The sequence below is a fragment of the Engystomops pustulosus genome, chromosome 1 (genome assembly GCF_040894005.1).
Source record: "Engystomops pustulosus chromosome 1, aEngPut4.maternal, whole genome shotgun sequence".
NCBI lineage: Eukaryota > Metazoa > Chordata > Amphibia > Anura > Leptodactylidae > Engystomops > Engystomops pustulosus.
The window spans coordinates 275,694,887-275,717,909 of record NC_092411.1 but is presented as its reverse complement, the minus strand read 5'-3'; the positions used below and the strand labels follow the sequence as shown (position 1 = coordinate 275,717,909).

Below are 23,023 nucleotides of genomic sequence, written 5' to 3'. Positions count from 1 at the left end.
CATCCTATAGCGGGACATTATCACACTCTGTCACACTCACATCAAACCAGTAATCACACCTGTCACAATCAGCAGGTTTTTTTTAAACCTTATTATCTCATATCTATCTATCTCATATCTATCTCATATCTATCTATCTATCTATCTATCTATCTATCTATCTATCTATCTCATATCTATCTATCTCATATCTATCTCATATCTATCTATCTATCTATCTCATATCTATCTATCTATCTATCTATTTATCTATCTATCTATCTCATATCTATCTATCTATCTATTTATCCATCTATCTATCTATTTATCTATCTATCTATCTATCTATCTATCTATCTATCTATCTATCTATCTATCTCATATCTATCTATCTATCTATCTATCTATCTCATATCTATCTATCTATCTATCTCCTATCTATCTATCTATCTATCTATCTATCTCATATCTATCTCATATCTATCTATCTCCTATCTATCTATCTATCTATCTATCTATCTATCTCCTATCTATCTCATATCTATCTATCTATCTATCTATCTATCTGATTTCTATCTATCTATCTCATATCTATCTCTCTCTCTCATATCTATCTATCTCATATCTATCTCTCTCTCTCATATCTATCTATCTCATATCTATCTATCTATCTATCTCATATCTATCTATCTATCTCATATCTATCTATCTATCTATCTATCTATCTATCTATCTCCTATCTCTCTCTCTCATATCTATCTATCTATCTATCTATCTCATATCTATCTATCTATGGGGACATTAATCATAGTCTGTTAGACTGTTTTGAGCGTCTTTTAGCGCAAAAATCTGGCGTATCTCGTTAATTTGGTACATTTATGCGCCATTTTCTGGCGCACGGCACAGTTCGGCACTTAGTGGTTCTGAGTCCCTGCGCCTTATCTGACATAGTGAGTGCGTCCTATATGTTTGCACGGGATCTATCACAAATTTGCACCTAAAAAGGTGCAAAAAAAGGCGCAAAAATGCACCCTCTCTGAGCAGCTGCACTTCCAAAAAACTTCCCTTTTCATTACTAAAAACATACATTTTAGGTTCCCAAATGAAGAATTCCCTCCATGCAACATGGAAAATACTACGGAGCAGTTTTAAAATGTAACATTTCTCCAGTAACGACTTCATCATTGTCTATGGGATCATCTCTGGGAGTGATTATTGTCTTATTGTACAGATCTGAGAATATTATCAGTCTCCATTTACTGTACATTATAATAAAAAGGGAAAACACTCATTTCAGCAAGAATTTTTTTATTTTTTCTTCCATCTCTGTCACTTTTAGTCCCTGCAGTTACATCACAATGATAGTTTTTTTGTGCAGAGATGAAGCCCTGAACGTTCTGTCACATTTTCTCAGTCTCCTTTCATTATTGCTCACAAATGAGATCTAACAAGTTGAGACAAATTTGGCGCAAATGAATGGGACATGCGACAAATCCAAAACGCATTTACTAAGGCAGAACTAGATCCATCATAGATCAGGAGCCAAAAAGAAGAGCAAACCAGGCGCAAACATAGGCGAACCTGAGACCCACTATGATTAATGTCCCCCCATCTATCTATCTATCTATCTCATATCTATCTATCTATCTATCTCATATCTATCTATCTCATATCTATCTATCTATCTATCTATCTATCTATCTATCTCCTATCTATCTATCTATCTATCTATCTAGTATAAAGAAAGCGGGCAGCACTCCGTTGTAGATAAAAGTAAAAAAGTGTCTTTATTCCATAGTGAGCAACTGTGACAGCGACGTTTCGGCTCTGCAAGAGCCTTTCTCAAGCCATTCAAACAGTGAAATGGTGGCCATATTTAAATACAACAGGTGATCACATGACAAATTGGGCTACTCCCACCATTTTTGTATAACTGTGATATAATGCATATTACATAGTCAAATTACATATCGTGAACATTAAACATAGTGCACAATGTAAAATACATGTATATGTATGTGATAGACATTAAAATTGTGTTATATATAACAAACAGCTTTATTAGTGACACAGATTAGTCCAGCCATTGGTCTTGTCTGTGTAAAGGTGCTCAAGTGCTTCTGTGTTGACAGCAATGCTTCCCAGTTGTTTCCACGTGTCGACCTTCCCTGATCAGCAACAATGTACTCCGATACATGTAAAAAAATTTCTTTGAAAAAATTTTTTTTGAAAAAAAATTTTTTTTTTTTTTTTTTTTTTTTTTTTTGAAAAAAGGAAAAAAGGAAGAAAAATGCTACATGGAACGCAAGCTGAGCGCCAAAATGTGCGCATAAAAAATATGTCGCACGGTGGGACACACACTATGCGCCTGGTTCTGCGCATGTGTATTATGCCCCAGCAAGAGCGTCTGGTGCTATGGAAACCAAAAATGAAAATTTATCAGATAAAACATAGATGATTCTGGAATGCAATATTCATGCAATTTACATAAAGGAAAAGTCCACGATGTGTCAGCCATAAATCAGGACCAATTGGCTGTGATAACAACCATGTTGGATGCACGTTGATATTGATTCACCAACGATTGTATAACTCGCAAATATAAGGGACGACCTTGCTGAATATACCCCTAATAATAAACGGGGCAGACGGCATCATCAATCCCCTAAGTTTTTGACTGTACTTGTATAAAAGACAGTGTGGTCCCTGGCTAGACACACCAACCGTAACCTATGAAAGAACAACAATATACAAAATATAAGGGAATGGATGGAAATACGTTTACCATAGCACTTGACAATTGCATGAACGGCGCATCAATTTGCGCTCTTGAAGCACCAAATGACAAAAGAATATTTTGGGAGTTGTGTAGGGAGGCTTCCACGAGGAGACATCTGGGATAGGCTCATATTCTAAAAGAAAAAAAAGACATATAATGTCAAAATTATTATATCACAGGAAGTTACTCATTGCTACTCTGATGATGGACTATACAAAAGGAACTACAGCTGGATCAACAGGATCATAGGGACCAAAGTTTAAAATCCACATTGAGACCCTGTGGTCTCAGTGTGTCAAGGGTATAGATCCAATGTAACTCACGCTTTTTTAGAATAGCTACTCTATCACCACCACGTATAGGAGGTGGCACGTGATCAATGAGACGGAAACTGAGATGTTTCTCTAGATGTCCAGCTTCTGAAAAGTGTTTCGATATCGGGAGATCTTTGCGGTTGGATCGTATCGTATATCTGTGTTGGTTGAGGCGCGTCTTAAATTCAAGTGTCGTTTCTCCCACATATAATAGCCCACATCCATTTATTACGCTTGGTAAGTTCTTGTTCAGATTTGCCAGTTTTCACATGCGTCTGAACCGTAGCAAAAAAAACGTTATACTCATCTGTGGTCAAAATCGACTTCAATTGTGTGTCCATCTCAGGAAGATTAGTTTCCAATGCAGTGATCTCCTTAATGTGATGAGATGCAACTGTAAGCTGGTGAGTCTTTTGGATTCATTTTTAAATTTACGTATGAGTTCAGCCGTTCCAGGCGTAGTGAGGAAAGTGGAATCACCTGTTAGGCCATGTAGAATCCTTTCGCCGTCCGCATCAGTGTAAGCAAAACTCTGGAATCCATATGGATTCCAGAGTTTTGCTTACACTGATGCGGACGGCGAAAGGATTCTACATGGCCTAACAGGTGATTCCACTTTCCTCACTACGCCTGGAACGGCTGAACTCATACGTAAATTTAAAAATGAATCCAAAAGACTCACCAGCTTACAGTTGCATCTCATCACATTAAGGAGATCACTGCATTGGAAACTAATCTTCCTGAGATGGACACACAATTGAAGTCGATTTTGACCACAGATGAGTATAACGTTTTTTTTGCTACGGTTCAGACGCATGTGAAAACTGGCAAATCTGAACAAGAACTTACCAAGCGTAATAAATGGATGTGGGCTATTATATGTGGGAGAAACGACACTTGAATTTAAGACGCGCCTCAACCAACACAGATATACGATACGATCCAACCGCAAAGATCTCCCGATATCGAAACACTTTTCAGAAGCTGGACATCTAGAGAAACATCTCAGTTTCCGTCTCATTGATCACGTGCCACCTCCTATACGTGGTGGTGATAGAGTAGCTATTCTAAAAAAGCGTGAGTTACATTGGATCTATACCCTTGACACACTGAGACCACAGGGTCTCAATGTGGATTTTAAACTTTGGTCCCTATGATCCTGTTGATCCAGCTGTAGTTCCTTTTGTATAGTCCATCATCAGAGTAGCAATGAGTAACTTCCTGTGATATAATAATTTTGACATTATATGTCTTTTTTTTCTTTTAGAATATGAGCCTATCCCAGATGTCTCCTCGTGGAAGCCTCCCTACACAACTCCCAAAATATTCTTTTGTCATTTGGTGCTTCAAGAGCGCAAATTGATGCGCCGTTCATGCAATTGTCAAGTGCTATGGTAAACGTATTTCCATCCATTCCCTTATATTTTGTATATTGTTGTTCTTTCATAGGTTACGGTTGGTGTGTCTAGCCAGGGACCACACTGTCTTTTATACAAGTACAGTCAAAAACTTAGGGGATTGATGATGCCGTCTGCCCCGTTTATTATTAGGGGTATATTCAGCAAGGTCGTCCCTTATATTTGCGAGTTATACAATCGTTGGTGAATCAATATCAACGTGCATCCAACATGGTTGTTATCACAGCCAATTGGTCCTGATTTATGGCTGACACATCGTGGACTTTTCCTTTATGTAAATTGCATGAATATTGCATTCCAGAATCATCTATGTTTTATCTGATAAATTTTCATTTTTGGTTTCCATAGCACCAGACGCTCTTGCTGGGGCATAATACACATGCGCAGAACCAGGCGCATAGTGTGTGTCCCACCGTGCGACATATTTTTTATGCGCACATTTTGGCGCTCAGCTTGCGTTCCATGTAGCATTTTTCTTCCTTTTTTCCTTTTTTCAAAAAAAAAATTTTTTTTCAAAAAAAATTTTTTCAAAGAAATTTTTTTACATGTATCGGAGTACATTGTTGCTGATCAGGGAAGGTCGACACGTGGAAACAACTGGGAAGCATTGCTGTCAACACAGAAGCACTTGAGCACCTTTACACAGACAAGACCAATGGCTGGACTAATCTGTGTCACTAATAAAGCTGTTTGTTATATATAACACAATTTTAATGTCTATCACATACATATACATGTATTTTACATTGTGCACTATGTTTAATGTTCACGATATGTAATTTGACTATGTAATATGCATTATATCACAGTTATACAAAAATGGTGGGAGTAGCCCAATTTGTCATGTGATCACCTGTTGTATTTAAATATGGCCACCATTTCACTGTTTGAATGGCTTGAGAAAGGCTCTTGCAGAGCCGAAACGTCGCTGTCACAGTTGCTCACTATGGAATAAAGACACTTTTTTACTTTTATCTACAACGGAGTGCTGCCCGCTTTCTTTATACTATTACTGGAGGACCTGAGGCCCGGTCCTAGGTTGCCTGCACCCAATTTTCTTTTTCTTTTTCTCTGAAGGTTTGTGCTGCTTGGACTTTCTTTTTGTATCTATCTATCTATCTATCTCCTATCTATCTATCTATCTATCTATCTATCTCATATCTATCTATCTATCTATCTATCTATCTATCTATCTCATATCTATCTATCTATCTATCTATCTCATATCTATCTATCTATCTATCTATCTATCTATCTATCTCATATCTATCTATCTGTGATAAATCAGGTGTAGTATAAGACTGTAGTGTTACGTTACACTGTATTAGTTGCTCTGTGACTACATGAATATTGTATTACATTTATTGCACAGTTGATTCTATACCTACTACTATGAAGACGACTACAAAGAAGCCGCCGTGCAAATGCAGGACTCCGAAAAAGACGCCTCCCCCAGGTAAATGATAGAAGCATCTTCTTACCTGGAGGAACCTCAGTGATAGAGAGGTCTCTTCCTAACACCAGGCTGTTCCCCTCCTTTCAGAATACAGAACTGTTTTGTTTTGCCATATACAGAGCTGTATGAGGGCTTGTTTTCTGCGTAACAAAGTGTACTTCACACTGTACACCGTACATGTACAGCGCGGAGGTGCTGAGGCTGTAGAGGGCTCAGGGGCAGCAAACACCCACTCAGTGCTAACACCTATCGCGGGTACTAACCCTACCGATGCCGCCGGTGGCTCTGCCACCATCTTTGTTTTCCGATTGTCGCTTCCAGGGACGTCATCGGGGAGTGGTAATCGGTTGCCATGACAGGGTCTTTTTCAGACCCCAAGCTGCATGGCGTCTGCAGTTACAATGTGCCAGTGGCTATGTAAAAATGCCATATTCTGCAATACTTTCAATTTACAGAGATGTGTGAGGACTTGTTTTCTGTGGGACAAATTGTACTTACTAGTGGCACAATTTAGTATTGGGAAGCTGGAAAAAAAAAATTCAAATGTTGCGGAACTGACAAAAAATAACCTCAGTTGCTCCTTTTTGTAGAGGGCTTTTTTTTTTACGGGTTTAAAATCTACCTCCTGGCTGAAGGATTGTACCAATCACACTGACATACTGGTGTGTTCCTCTCTTCTTATTTCTTTGCTTTTACAAAAAAAAAAGAGCTTGAGGGGCTTCGGGCTCAATTCATTTTCACAATTTTAAAGCCTTTTTAAAAAAAAAAAACAAAAACCTGGACATAGGAAGCTTGAAGAAGAGCAGATCCTGCCAGAGGGGGGGGGGGGGGCACACCAGTATGTCAGTGTGCTTGTTTTACAGTCCTTCATCCTGGTGGTAGATGTCCTTTAACTTTGAGTTCTAGATGACACGCCTCCTTTATTCTTTGGATTAGTACGATTACAGAAATACCAAATTTATATAGTTTTTATAGTTTTTATAGGTCTTAATACCTATAAAACAAAAAGACCTTCCAGCTCCATATTCTGACCCCCATAACTTTTAGAGCTGTGTAAGGTGTCATTTTTTGAGGTATGAGCTGATGTTTTCATAGATTGTTTGAGAAACATATGGCCCTTTGATCATTTTTTGTTTAAATTGTTATGGATGGCAAAAAGTGGACGTTTGGCCGTACTAGGTCATTATTTGTATATTTTGGGATGTGGAAATTCTTTATTGATATATGAGGTCTAGGAAAAGAGGGTGATTAGAATTTTTAGTTTTTTATTTATTTATTAGTTATTTGTTAAATGTTTTTCTTGTCCCCCGGTTGGTAGTAGTTAGTAGCGGGTGTCTGCTGTATAATAATGTGAGACACTTGCCCTAAATTGAAATGGCTCAGCCCATGAATCCTCTCTCTAATGGATATGCAAATTAACTTCCCAGTCGGGAAGTGGTTACAATTTACCCATTAGGTCATGGGCTTCCTAAATACTTGCCAAATAGTTTTCCAGCTATATTCTTCTTTTTGTAATTTTTTTTTTTTTTGGGGGGGGGGCACAAAATTTATTCTTATAATTCAATTTAGGAATATGCAATGTGATCCAAGGACTGACACTGACTACAATGTTTGTCCTGTGTAGGTGTGCGCTGCAGTCCTGTGATCTGGGCGCCTCTGGCAGGATTGGCCCTCGTGCTCCTGATAGGGTTATACTTGTTGGCCTCTCATACATACCGTAAGTATCCTCTATCTATAGTATATGTATGCTGCCCTGTTATCACATAGGAGATGTATCATAAAGGTGTACAGTCGGGGGGGGTAGAAATAACTGTGCCCCATTGTGTTTATACGTGTAATAATACTGGCATGTCTGATTGTGTGTTCCAGGCGTGTACAGGAGGACATACATGTACTTCAGAAGGCAGTAAGTGTCTTGGTGTTTGTGGTGACAACGTGTTGTGTGTTAGATCTGATAACTGAGTATAAGAAACCACATAAGACAACGCGCGCCGTGTATACAACCTGCCGCCATACACGGGGGCCATAGCATCTGCTACCAGATATCACATGTATTTCTCCTGCTTCCAGATGTTTGCGTCTGATTTAATATCGATTTGCGTCCAAAAATCAAGATAGATTATATAGATAAGTACAGGCGGTCCCCTACTTAAGGACACCCGACTTACAGACAACCCATAGTTACAGCTCACAGTGCAAGCACCCGCAATGCTTGAAATGACGTCACAGAGGAGATGGAATGCGTCTTCTGGGCTGACATGATCCAGCAGTAGACATTTTTTTAAATTTTAATCCCCGCCCCCAGAACTTCAGGGGGGACGTGGTCAGGGAGCAGGATACTTTACTATAATGTCTGTATTAAGATAATACAGTAAGATAATCTGCTTTATACTTTTGTTTGCAAAATTTTTTCAAATATTATCTCGTCAGTATATGATACAGTTTCTTTAGGTTGATAGATACTATGGGGGGAGATTTATCAGAAGTCTCTTAGAGCAGAACTGCTCTAGTTGCTCGTGGCAACCAATCAGAGCTCAGCTTTCATTTTCCCACAGCTGTTTATTAAATGAAAGCTGAGCTCTGATTGGTTTCCATGGGCAACTAGACACTTAATGATAAATCTCCCCCTTACTCCTATCCATTTATTATGTCTTCTGTACCGGACATTAGTCCCTGCTACTTCTTCTGGAGGTTCATTGGGAACCAAACATCATGAACGATGGATTTTTTAGCTATACTGACTACTCTTCATTTCTTCACAGTTCTCCTAAGTAAAGAAACACTGATGGCGCTGAGCTGTATCCTGAAGATGTATAGACGACTGTTACACTGATGATAATGTGATGTAAATATATGTAAATATATGAAGCTTTATGTAAATCTGAGACAATCTGCCCACCTGGGGCTCTCCTGATCTCCTCGTCTTATAGTTGATGGATCCATGGATACTTCTAGGCATCGGAATCTTCCAACAGGGACACAAGGTCATGATAAATGATCATCTGAACACATAAACAAATTTGAAAACCTCTCGATGACCTATCAACATCAAGGGCCTAAATGCTCGGCTTGGGCCACTGAACCCATGGATCTTCATTCTCATCTTGTACTTATTCATCGTTTTAGCGTTTGTTGGAAATTCTCACCTTTTATGTACTGTTCACACTTTTAAGATGTCAAGTGTCTCCAGATGTTCTAGAAATTACAATTTTTTAAAATTTGGCTTCATCAGTTGTTCTTGTTGCATGTTGTTGTCAATGTCCATCATGGGACAGTGGTCATATTCTGGCCACATCGGTGATATCCATATGGACGACATGTCATCACAGTAATGATGATGGGGAGCATGATAACTTTCCTTGTTGTAATGGAGCTACTCTTAAAGGGGTTGTCATTGAATATATTTTTTAGGGGTCTCCTCTGCCCAAATTCTTCATCTCTAGGCCATTTCTAGTGGACTTTTCCTGTCTTGCATAACACATGAAACATTTATAGGAATGAGTACTGTCTAATACAGGCGGTCCCCTACTTAAGGACACCTGACTTACAGACAACCCATAGTTACAGACAGACCCCTCTGACCTCTGGTGAAGCTCTCTGGATGTTACTATAGTCCCAGGCTGCAATAATCATCTGTAATCCTTGGTCCCATTACAGCAAAAAATGTTTAAACTCCGATTGTCACTGGCGCAAAAATTTCTTTGTCTGCATCTACAATTATAAAATATACAGTTTCGACTTACATACAAATTCAACTTAAGAACAAACCTCCGGACCCTATCTTGTACGTAACCCGGGGACTGCCTGTATTTAATTTCCCCTAGAAATGCTCTCCCAAGAGCCATCGCATCATTAGATTATTTGAGCGGGGGCTGAATTCAAGCTGTTGTACTGAAGAGATCCAGCCCCTGAGTCCCTGTATGGTGATTCCAAACGTCTTATGTACTGATCTAATCATACAAGGGACCTAAAGCTGTGACTGAGGGGGCTGGATCTCTTTAGTACAGCAGCTTGAGTCCAATACCCAGTTATATGATCTAATAACAGAAGAGAAACACCACATGGCTGAGAGTAAACACATCAGTGTAATTCATTTGGAAATGATACTTGTCTGGCTCCTAAGAAGTGTCTCTGTTATTTATGGACAGAGCGGAGGCAAGGAACATATTATTGCATTTACCCCTGAACAACCCCTTTCATACCAGGTTTCTTTTCAGTCAGCCGTTGTCCTGCGGTCCTTCTAGAGGGGGCACTTTCATTACTGTCAATAAGAAATGAGTATTGTCCATATCAGAGACATACCACCTTCAAAGGGGTTTTCAAGAAATATGTTTATTTATCCCCTGGGGGTGTATAAAGCTAAGAATATTATGTGAATGGAGGCTGGATTCAAGCTTCTGTACTGAGGAGATCCAGCCCCTGAGTCACTTTATGTCATTGCCAAAATTGCCATACATGTTCCCCTCACTTCCCATCATTAGATCATGTGAATGAGGGGTGGATTCAAACCTCTGTACTGAAGAGATCTAGCCCCTCAGTCACAGCAGCAACTAAAGGTCTTTGTAGCTGCTCAGTGATACCATACTGTGACTCAGGGGCTGGATCTCCTCAGTAATAGACAACCTCTTTTAGAGAAATAAATTGAGTTTTTTGTTTCAACATTTGGAGAACACTTTCTTTAATCATATATTTCATAATAAGATTTATTTTTTCAGATTTGTAGTTGAGATTTTAAGGTGTAATTATCTTATTTTTAGGAATAGATCATTTATGGGGTCAGAATAATTACATTGTATATTTTACCGGTGTAAATTAAAGGGATAAAATTGTAAAACCCAAAAGGACTTCTGCTATTTAATTATCTAATATATAAAGCTTAGTGTAAGTGTGTGTATACAGTATATGTATGTATGTATGTGTGTATATATGTATGTATGTATGTGTATGTATATGTGTATGTGTATATACGTATGTGTGTATGTATGTATGTGTGTGTGTATATATATATATATATATATATATATATATATATATATGTGTGTATGTATGCGTGTGTGTGTATATATGTATGTATGTATGTCCACTTAAGGAATCTGCACCGTCGCGTTTACAATCACCAAATTTTGCACAGTTGTTGTCTGTGACTCAGAGAACATCTCAGACCTGGTTTTGAGATGGAATTTTCACCCCGCGCTTTCCAAAATCCACTTATTACCCACCATATATAGGAGCCATTGTCTGCTGCTGCTGCCAAGCAGTTGGAAGCTGAGCCGTGATTGGTTGCTGTTCTGCCACAGGTCATTAATATGAGCTCTGAGCTGTGATTGGTTACTATAGGCAATGAGTGTAAGCTGCTTAAGTGTGAGGTAAGATGGATAGACAGAGATAGGGGCAAAATTATCAGAGGTAAAACTGTTCGAGTTGCCCATGGAAACCAATCAGAGATCAGCTGTAATTTTATAAACAGCTGTGCAAAAATTTAACTTGCGCTCTCAGACAGTCACTGAAAGAGACTGCCGCTGACAGGCAGACAATTACTGAAAGAGACTGCCGGCTACAGTCAGACAGTCACTGAAAGAGACTGCCGCCAAAAGTCAGACAGTCACTGAAAGAGATTGCCGCCGACAGGCAGACATTCAGTGAAAGAGACAGTCTGAGAAAGTATATAGATACATATAAAATATTTTTGTTAACCTATTCTATTTTGTTGTAGATAAGAGCAATTATTTACTACCCTGGGCAATGCCAGGAGCTACAGCTAGTTATCTATATACTTAAAGGGGCAGATCACAGATGTGATAACTACTGCCCCCTATGTACAAGAATATAACTACTATAATACTGCCCCCTATGTACAAGTAGTTATATTCTTATACACAGGGGGCAGTATTATAGTAGTTATATTCTTGTTCATAGGAAGCAGTATTATAGTAGTTATATTCTTGTACATAGGGGGCAGTATTATAGTAGTTATATTCTTGTACATAGAGGCAGTATTATAGTAGTTATATTCTTGTACATAGGGGGCAGTATTATAGTAGTTATATTCCTGTACATAGAGGCAGTATTATAGTAGTTATATTCCTGTACATAGGGGGCAGTATTATAGTAGTTATATACCTGTACATAGGGGGCAGTATTATAGTAGTTATATTCTTGTACATAGGGGGCAGTATTATAGTAGTTATATTCCTGTACATAGGGGGCAGTATTATAGTAGTTATATTCTTGTACATAGGGGGCAGTATTATAGTAGTTATATTCCTGTACATAGGGGGCAGTATTATAGTAGTTATATTCTTGTACATAGGGGGCAGTATTATAGTAGTTATATTCTTGTACATGGGGGGCAGTATTATAGTAGTTATATTTTTGTACATAGGGGGCAGTATTATAGCAGTTATAGTCTTGTACATAGGGGGCAGTATTATAGTTATATTCTTGTACATAGGGGGCAGTATTATAGTAGTTATATTCCTGTACATAGGGGGCATTATTATAGTAGTTATATTCTTGTACATAGGGGGCAGTATTATAGTAGTTATATTCTTGTACATAGGGGGCAGTATTATAGTAGTTATATTCTTGTACATAGGGAGCAGTATTATAGTAGTTATATTCCTGTACATAGGGGGCAGTATTATAGTAGTTATATTCCTGTACATAGTTGGCAGTATTATAGTAGTTATATTCTTGTACATTGGAGGCAGTATTATAGTAGTTATATTCTTGTACATAGGGGGCAGTATTATAGTAGTTATATTCTTGTACATAGGGGGCAGTATTATAGTAGTTATATTCTTGTACATAGGGGGATGTATTATAGTAGTTATATTCTTGTACATAAGGGGCAGTATTATAGTAGTTATATCCTTGTACATAGGGGGCAGTATTATAGTAGTTATCCAAGAACAAAAGAAAGCGGTGGTAGGGCTCCAGCAGAAGAAAAAATGATGCAGTGTATTCCAGGTGGCTAAAAAGTATATCAAAAAACATTTATTGGTTCCACGTTAAAAAATTCTAGTGCAAAAGGGATGACCATGGATACATTGAAGACATGACACAAAAACAGACGACAGAGCTTGCGGTAACGCGTTTCGGACTATCAGATCCTAGTCCTTACTCATACCTGGCTCAAATGGCCTGAGACAGGGTTTTAAGTATAACCAAATGGTAACCCCGGTCAGGTTTCCGGTGAGGTCATGGGTCCCACCCCCTATGTCAGCTGGACAAGGATAATTACATACAGAGAAAAGGCCAAATGGGGAAATACATGCAAAGAAATATACAAGAAAAGATATGCAAACAATAGTAAAATGCATAAACATAGGTAATTCTAGTAAATTAATAAAAATACATGAGATCCTGTTTAAAGTTTAGCCCTTTTGGCGAGCGTGTTTCTAGGTTAAGTATCCAGAAGGCTTCCCTAGAGAACATTGCCTTCTTCCAATCACCGCCTCTCTCAGGTTTGGGAACCTGTTCAATGGCTATTACTCGCATGCCTGTCATAGATCCAGAGTGGACCTCTTTATAATGTTTAGAAATACCGGACAGGTTTTGGGTGCTAGCTATGGTGCGGGGATTGGCCCCTGTAATATGCTCGCTGATACGTTCTTTTAGTTTGCGGGCAGTACAGCCCACATATTGTAGTGAGCAGGTGGTACAATGTATAAGATAAATGACATGGGTAGTTTCGCAGTTTATATATGAGTGTATATTGTAACTTAACCCTGTACTGACCGCAGAAAAAGATGTGGTTTTAAACATGAACTTACACAAGTTACATCGGCTGCCCCCACAACAATAGCTACCTTTAGTTTGGAGCCAATGTTTTTTGGGGGGTATATCTACAAAGGTGTTAGGGGATAGTAGGTTGCCCAAGGTGGGAGCTCTGGTAGATACATAGGATATTCCCTCACTGAGAATTTGTTTTAGAATGGGTTCATGTTCCAAAATTGGAAGATGTTTTTTGATAATGCCAATTATTTTAGGGAATTGTTCATTGAATTGTGTGCTGAACGTAACACGTGAATGTGAAGATACAGTAGTATTATGTTTCGGTTCCAAGTACGTTAGACGATGTTTTCTGTCTACAATATTTTTGGCTCTTTTGCAAAGTTTGCGGGTATAACCTCTCTGAGTGAGTCTTCGCTCAATGTTGTAGCTTTCATTGGCGTAGTCAATGTCAGTTGTGCAGGAGCGTTTTGCTCTGATATATTCACCTATGGGGAGGTTTTTTACCGTATGAGAAGGGTGGCAGCTAGCAGCGTGTAGCAAGGTGTTACCTGCAGTGGGTTTTCGGAATAACTTAGTGTTAACCATTGAGGTTTGAATGTTAACAGATAACATGATATCTAAAAAGGGCATTTCGTATGGATGGTGAGAAAAAGTGAAACTAAGATTAAGAGAATTGGAATTGAGGTAAGTGAGAAAGTTGGCGACTGCCTCCTGGTCCGAATTCCAGACCAGGAGACAGTCGTCTATATACCGTCCATACCAAGCAATGCTGGTCAAGAAGGGGTTGTCGAAAGTAAATAGATAATGTTCTTCCCAATATGCCATGTAAAGATTGGCTAGAGATGGTGAAAAAATGGCACCCATAGGACAACCAAGTTTTTGGATGTAAAAGATGTTATTGAAGATAAAAAAAGTTGTTGGATAGTAAAAAAGAGAGCACTGAAATAATATAATCCTGTAGTGTGATACTGTAGTTACTATATTTCTGTAAATGGTATCTGAGTGCTATTATAGCTTTGTTGTGAGGAATTGATGTATATAGTGCACTCACGTCACATGTAAGCCAACTATATGTTGTTTCCCAGGGAAAATTATCCATGATATTGAGAATACTTTTGGAGTCTTGTAAGAAACCTGGAAGACGAGACACCAAGGGTTGGAGTAATTTATCTAACCAAGCACTTAATCTCTCAGTGAGAGAATTAATGCTGGACACGATGGGTCTGAAGGGTGGGGGAAAAATTTGTTTGTGTGTTTTGGGCAATGCATAGAACGATGGTATAACTGGATTTTGTGGAAGTAAAAAGTCAGCCATGTGTTTATCAAAAATCCCCAAAAAGGTTCCTTCTTGAAGTAAAGATTTGAGATTATCAGTGATGGAAGCTGAGGGATCTTGTGGAAGTTTGATGTATACATTGGGATCGTGTAACATGGTTTCAATTTCACGCTTATATAAAGCCTTATCAAGTATAACAATGGACCCCCCTTTATCTGAGGGTCGGATGTAGATATTGGGGTTATTTTTAAGTGTGGTAATGGCCCTTGCGTAAAAGACATAGACGCAACAAAACAAAAAGCAAAGTAACTTTTTCTTCCTCGGAATGCGATTCAGATGTGAATACTGATGTATCAGATGTTGAAAGTCAATCTACTTCGCAGACACAACATTCAAAAAACGACAAAATTGTGGCCAAAAGGGTCACAAAAAATGCCGTAGAGGGGGCAGGAAACATAAGAGACGATACAACAAAACGTATTTACACCACGAGACAGACCAAAAAATAAATACAAATGTATCATGTCAAATGCCTCTTGTGGAGTCCCAACATAACTCCACTCAAAATACTACGGATAATACTAGCATTTTGAATCTATCTGCGACTATTCTATCTCAAGACCAAATCAAGGTCCTCAAAAAAGGTCTTAGTTTCGCTCCGACTAAAAATATGGACCTCTATCATACCATAAAGGATGTCAATAAATTTATCAGATTACTCACTGTCAAGAAACACTTTTTCAACCATCAAAATCCTCAAGATTCACAATATCTCTCCACCAAGGAACCACTACACATGACCAACAACATTGGAAGGGAAAATTTTGAACAAAAATCCAGTTTTGAAGAACAGGTTCTGTTACTTAACCTCATATCTGAAGAGACCGAAAGAGTCCCATCCACTGAAATTCTGGACACTTCTAAACTCATATCAACCAAGAATCCCACGTTCTACCCCATCAACGCTAGATCCATAGAAATGGACATGTTCCAAGAAATGGTCGAAACAGAACTTAAACTTTTACGGGACTCTTCTTGTATAACATCATGCCCTTCTAATCTTACCAGTAGGGAACACAGGGCCATTACCACACTTAAAAATAACCCCAATATCTACATCCGACCCTCAGATAAAGGGGGGTCCATTGTTATACTTGATAAGGCTTTATATAAGCGTGAAATTGAAACCATGTTACACGATCCCAATGTATACATCAAACTTCCACAAGATCCCTCAGCTTCCATCACTGATAATCTCAAATCTTTACTTCAAGAAGGAACCTTTTTGGGGATTTTTGATAAACACATGGCTGACTTTTTACTTCCACAAAATCCAGTTATACCATCGTTCTATGCATTGCCCAAAACACACAAACAAATTTTTCCCCCACCCTTCAGACCCATCGTGTCCAGCATTAATTCTCTCACTGAGAGATTAAGTGCTTGGTTAGATAAATTACTCCAACCCTTGGTGTCTCGTCTTCCAGGTTTCTTACAAGACTCCAAAAGTATTCTCAATATCATGGATAATTTTCCCTGGGAAACAACATATAGTTGGCTTACATGTGACGTGAGTGCACTATATACATCAATTCCTCACAACAAAGCTATAATAGCACTCAGATACCATTTACAGAAATATAGTAACTACAGTATCACACTACAGGATTATATTATTTCAGTGCTCTCTTTTTTACTATCCAACAACTTTTTTATCTTCAATAACATCTTTTACATCCAAAAACTTGGTTGTCCTATGGGTGCCATTTTTTCACCATCTCTAGCCAATCTTTACATGGCATATTGGGAAGAACATTATCTATTTACTTTCGACAACCCCTTCTTGACCAGCATTGCTTGGTATGGACGGTATATAGACGACTGTCTCCTGGTCTGGAATTCGGACCAGGAGGCAGTCGCCAACTTTCTCACTTACCTCAATTCCAATTCTCTTAATCTTAGTTTCACTTTTTCTCACCATCCATACGAAATGCCCTTTTTAGATATCATGTTATCTGTTAACATTCAAACCTCAATGGTTAACACTAAGTTATTCCGAAAACCCACCGCAGGTAACACCTTGCTACACGCTGCTAGCTGCCACCCTTCTCATACGGTAAAAAACCTCCCCATAGGTGAATATATCAGAGCAAAACGCTCCTGCACAACTGACATTGACTACGCCAATGAAAGCTACAACATTGAGCGAAGACTCACTCAGAGAGGTTATACCCGCAAACTTTGCAAAAGAGCCAAAAATATTGTAGACAGAAAACATCGTCTAACGTACTTGGAACCGAAACATAATACTACTGTATCTTCACATTCACGTGTTACGTTCAGCACACAATTCAATGAACAATTCCCTAAAATAATTGGCATTATCAAAAAACATCTTCCAATTTTGGAACATGAACCCATTCTAAAACAAATTCTCAGTGAGGGAATATCCTATGTATCTACCAGAGCTCCCACCTTGGGCAACCTACTATCCCCTAACACCTTTGTAGATATACCCCCCAAAAAACATTGGCTCCAAACTAAAGGTAGCTATTGTTGTGGGGGCAGCCGATGTAACTTGTGTAAGTTCATGTTTAAAACCACATCTTTTTCTGCGGTCAGTACAGGGTTAAGTTACAATATACACTCATATATAAACTGCGAAACTACCCATGTCATTTATCTTATACATTGTACCACCTGCTCACTACAATATGTGGGCTGTACTGCCCGCAAACTAAAAGAACGTATCAGCGAGCATATTACAGGGGCCAATCCCCGCACCATAGCTAGCACCCAAAACCTGTCCGGTATTTCTAAACATTATAAAGAGGTCCACTCTGGATCTATGACAGGCATGCGAGTAATAGCCATTGAACAGGTTCCCAAACCTGAGAGAGGCGGTGATTGGAAGAAGGCAATGTTCTCTAGGGAAGCCTTCTGGATACTTAACCTAGAAACACGCTCGCCAAAAGGGCTAAACTTTAAACAGGATCTCATGTATTTTTATTAATTTACTAGAATTACCTATGTTTATGCATTTTACTATATATTGCATATCTTTTCTTGTATATTTCTTTGCATGTATTTCCCCATTTGGCCTTTTCTCTGTATGTAATTATCCTTGTCCAGCTGACATAGGGGGTGGGACCCATGACCTCACCGGAAACCTGACCGGGGTTACCATTTGGTTATACTTAAAACCCTGTCTCAGGCCATTTGAGCCAGGTATGAGTAAGGACTAGGATCTGATAGTCCGAAACGCGTTACCGCAAGCTCTGTCGTCTGTTTTTGTGTCATGTCTTCAATGTATCCATGGTCATCCCTTTTGCACTAGAATTTTTTAACGTGGAACCAATAAATGTTTTTTGATATACTTTTTAGCCACCTGGAATACACTGCATCATTTTTTCTTCTGCTGGAGCCCTACCACCGCTTTCTTTTGTTCTTGGATCATAGCCTTCTTGGCGGGACTGATACCGGATCGGACCCTTGGACTCCGTGCACACTGTCGCTGTGAGGTTTTGCAGGTCTGCTTTGGGGTGAGCTGTTTTTTACCATTTATCCCTTTTTTTGTTGCATTATAGTAGTTATATTCCTGTACATAGGGGCAGTATTATAGTAGTTATATTCTTGTACATAGGGGGCAGTATTATAGTAGTTATATTCTTGTACATAGGGGGCAGTATTATAGCAGTTATAGTCTTGTACATAGGGGGCAGTATTATAGTAGTTATATCCCTGTACATAGGGGGCAGTATTATAGTAGTTATATGTCTGTACATAGGGGGCAGTATAATAGTAGTTATATTCTTGTACATTGGGGGCAGTATTACAGTATTATAATAGGTATATTCTTGTACATAGGGGGCAGTATTATAGTAGTTATATTCCTGTACATAGGGGGCAGTATTATTGTAGTTATATTCCTGTACATAGGGGGCAGTATTATAGTAGTTATATTCTTGTACATAGGGGGCAGTATTATAGTAGTTATATTCCTGTACATAGGGGGCAGTATTATTGTAGTTATATTCCTGTACATAGGGAGCAGTATTATAGTAGTTATATCCCTGTGCATAGGGGGCAGTATTATAGTAGTTAGATTCTTGTACATTGGGGGCAGTATTATAGTAGTTATATCCCTGTACATAGGGGGCAGTATTATAGTAGTTATATCCCTGTACATAGGGGGCAGTATTATAGTAGTTATATCCCTGTACATAGGGGGCAGTGTTATAGTAGTTATATCCCTGTACATAGGGGGCAGTATTATAGTAGTTATATTCCTGTACATAGGGGGCAGTATTATAGTTGTTATATTCTTGTACATAGGGGGCAGTATTATAGTAGTTATATTCTTGTACATAGGGGGCAGTATTATAGTAGTTATATTCTTGTACATAGGGGGCAGAATTATAGTAGTTATATTCTTGTACATAGGGGGCAGTATTATAGTAGTTATATTCTTGTGCATAGGGGGCAGTATTATAGTAGTTATAGTCTTGTACATAGGGGGCAGTATTATAGTATTATATTCTTGTACATAGGGGGCAGTATTATAGTAGTTATATTCTTGTACATAGGGGGCAGTATTATAGAAGTTATATTCTTGCACATAGGGGGCAGTATTATAGTAGTTATATTCTTGTACATAGGGGGCAGTATTATAGTAGTTATATTCTTGTACATAGGGGGCAGTATTATAATAGTTATATTCCTGTACATAGGGGGCAGTATTATAGTAGTTATATTCCTGTACATAAGGGCAGTATTATAGTAGTTATATTCCTGTACATAGGGGCAGTATTATAGTAATTATATTCTTGTACATAGGAGGCAGTATTATAGTAGTTATATTCTTGTACATAGGGGGCAGTATTATAGTAGTTATATTCTTGTACAAAGGGAGCAGTATTATAGTAGTTGTATTCTTGTACATAGGGGGCAGTATTATAGTAGTTATAGTCTTGTACATAGGGGGCAGTATTATAGTATTATATTCTTGTACATAGGGGGCAGTATTATAGTAGTTATATTCTTGTACATAGGGGGCAGTATAATAGTAGTTATATTCTTGCACATAGGGGGCAGTATTATAGTAGTTATATTCTTGTACATAGGGGGCAGTATTATAGTAGTTAAATTCCTGTACATAGGAGGCAGTATTATAGTAGTTATATTCTTGTACATTGGAGGCAGTATTATAGTAGTTATATTCTTGTACATAGGGGGCAGTATTATAGTAGTTATATTCTTGTACATAGGGGGCAGTATTATAGTAGTTATATTCTTGTACATAGGGGGATGTATTATAGTAGTTATATTCTTGTACATAAGGGGCAGTATTATAGTAGTTATATCCTTGTACATAGGGGGCAGTATTATAGTAGTTATATTCCTGTACATAGGGGCAGTATTATAGTAGTTATATTCTTGTACATAGGGGGCAGTATTATAGTAGTTATATTCTTGTACATAGGGGGCAGTATTATAGCAGTTATAGTCTTGTACATAGGGGGCAGTATTATAGTAGTTATATGTCTGTACATAGGGGGCAGTATTATAGTAGTTATATGTCTGTACATAGGGGGCAGTATAATAGTAGTTATATTCCTGTACATAGGGGGCAGTATTATAGTAGTTATATTCTTGTACATAGGGGGCAGTATTATAGTAGTTATATTCCTGTACATAGGGGGCAGTATTATTGTAGTTATATTACTGTACATAGGGAGCAGTATTATAGTAGTTATATCCCTGTGCATAGGGGGCAGTATTATAGTAGTTAGATTCTTGTACATTGGGGGCAGTATTATAGTAGTTATATCCCTGTACATAGGGGGCAGTATTATAGTAGTTATATCCCTGTACATAGGGGGCAGTATTATAGTAGTTATATCCCTGTACATAGGGGGCAGTATTATAGTAGTTATATCCCTGTACATAGGGGGCAGTATTATAGTAGTTATATTCCTGTACATAGGGGGCAGTATTATAGTAGTTATATTCTTGTACATAGGGGGCAGTATTATAGTAGTTATATTCTTGTACATAGGGGGCAGTATTATAGTAGTTATATTCTTGTACATAGGGGGCAGAATTATAGTAGTTATATTCTTGTACATAGGGGGCAGTATTATAGTAGTTATATTCTTGTGCATAGGGGGCAGTATTATAGTAGTTATAGTCTTGTACATAGGGGGCAGTATTATAGTATTATATTCTTGTACATAGGGGGCAGTATTATAGTAGTTATATTCTTGTACATAGGGGGCAGTATTATAGTAGTTATATTCTTGCACATAGGGGGCAGTATTATAGTAGTTATATTCTTGTACATAGGGGGCAGTATTATAGTAGTTATATTCTTGTACATAGGGGGCAGTATTATAATAGTTATATTCCTGTACATAGGGGGCAGTATTATAGTAGTTATATTCCTGTACATAAGGGCAGTATTATAGTAGTTATATTCCTGTACATAGGGGCAGTATTATAGTAATTATATTCTTGTACATAGGAGGCAGTATTATAGTAGTTATATTCTTGTACATAGGGGGCAGTATTATAGTAGTTATATTCTTGTACAAAGGGGGCAGTATTATAGTAGTTGTATTCTTGTACATAGGGGGCAGTATTATAGTAGTTATAGTCTTGTACATAGGGGGCAGTATTATAGTATTATATTCTTGTACATAGGGGGCAGTATTATAGTAGTTATATTCTTGTACATAGGGGGCAGTATAATAGTAGTTATATTCTTGCACATAGGGGGCAGTATTATAGTAGTTATATTCTTGTACATAGGGGGCAGTATTATAGTAGTTAAATTCCTGTACATAGGAGGCAGTATTATAGTAGTTATATTCTTGTACATTGGAGGCAGTATTATAGTAGTTATATTCTTGTACATAGGGGGCAGTATTATAGTAGTTATATTCTTGTACATAGGGGGCAGTATTATAGTAGTTATATTCTTGTACATAGGGGGATGTATTATAGTAGTTATATTCTTGTACATAAGGGGCAGTATTATAGTAGTTATATCCTTGTACATAGGGGGCAGTATTATAGTAGTTATATTCCTGTACATAGGGGCAGTATTATAGTAGTTATATTCTTGTACATAGGGGGCAGTATTATAGTAGTTATATTCTTGTACATAGGGGGCAGTATTATAGCAGTTATAGTCTTGTACATAGGGGGCAGTATTATAGTAGTTATATGTCTGTACATAGGGGGCAGTATTATAGTAGTTATATGTCTGTACATAGGGGGCAGTATAATAGTAGTTATATTCTTGTACATTGGGGGCAGTATTACAGTATTATAATAGGTATATTCTTGTACATAGGGGGCAGTATTATAGTAGTTATATTCCTGTACATAGGGGGCAGTATTATTGTAGTTATATTCCTGTACATAGGGGGCAGTATTATAGTAGTTATATTCTTGTACATAGGGGGCAGTATTATAGTAGTTATATTCCTGTACATAGGGGGCAGTATTATTGTAGTTATATTCCTGTACATAGGGAGCAGTATTATAGTAGTTATATCCCTGTGCATAGGGGGCAGTATTATAGTAGTTAGATTCTTGTACATTGGGGGCAGTATTATAGTAGTTATATCCCTGTACATAGGGGGCAGTATTATAGTAGTTATATCCCTGTACATAGGGGGCAGTATTATAGTAGTTATATCCCTGTACATAGGAGGCAGTATTATAGTAGTTATATTCTTGTACATAGGGGGCAGTATTATAGTAGTTATATTCTTGTACATAGGGGGCAGTATTATAGTAGTTGTATTCTTGTACATAGGGGGCAGTATTATAGTAGTTATAGTCTTGTACATAGGGGGCAGTATTATAGTATTATATTCTTGTACATAGGGGGCAGTATTATAGTAGTTATATTCTTGTACATAGGGGGCAGTATAATAGTAGTTATATTCTTGCACATAGGGGGCAGTATTATAGTAGTTATATTCTTGTACATAGGGGGCAGTATTATAGTAGTTAAATTCCTGTACATAGGTGCGGTATTATGGTATTATATTG

General features: G+C 38.0%; 1 protein-coding gene across 1 annotated transcript in view; it reads left to right on the top strand.

Annotated features, from left to right (window-relative positions):
• CD8B (CD8 subunit beta) overlaps window positions 1–10,642 on the top strand; it is a 23,579-nt gene extending 12,937 nt beyond the window's left edge. Inside the window, exons 3-6 of the mRNA XM_072132633.1 lie at window positions 5,863–5,946; window positions 7,571–7,663; window positions 7,816–7,852; window positions 8,709–10,642. Of these exons, the coding sequence (XP_071988734.1) occupies window positions 5,863–5,946; window positions 7,571–7,663; window positions 7,816–7,852; window positions 8,709–8,721 (227 nt within the window). The 3' untranslated portion in view covers window positions 8,722–10,642. The remainder of the gene's footprint in view (window positions 1–5,862; window positions 5,947–7,570; window positions 7,664–7,815; window positions 7,853–8,708) is intronic.
• The last annotated feature ends 12,381 nt before the right edge of the window (window positions 10,643–23,023 follow it).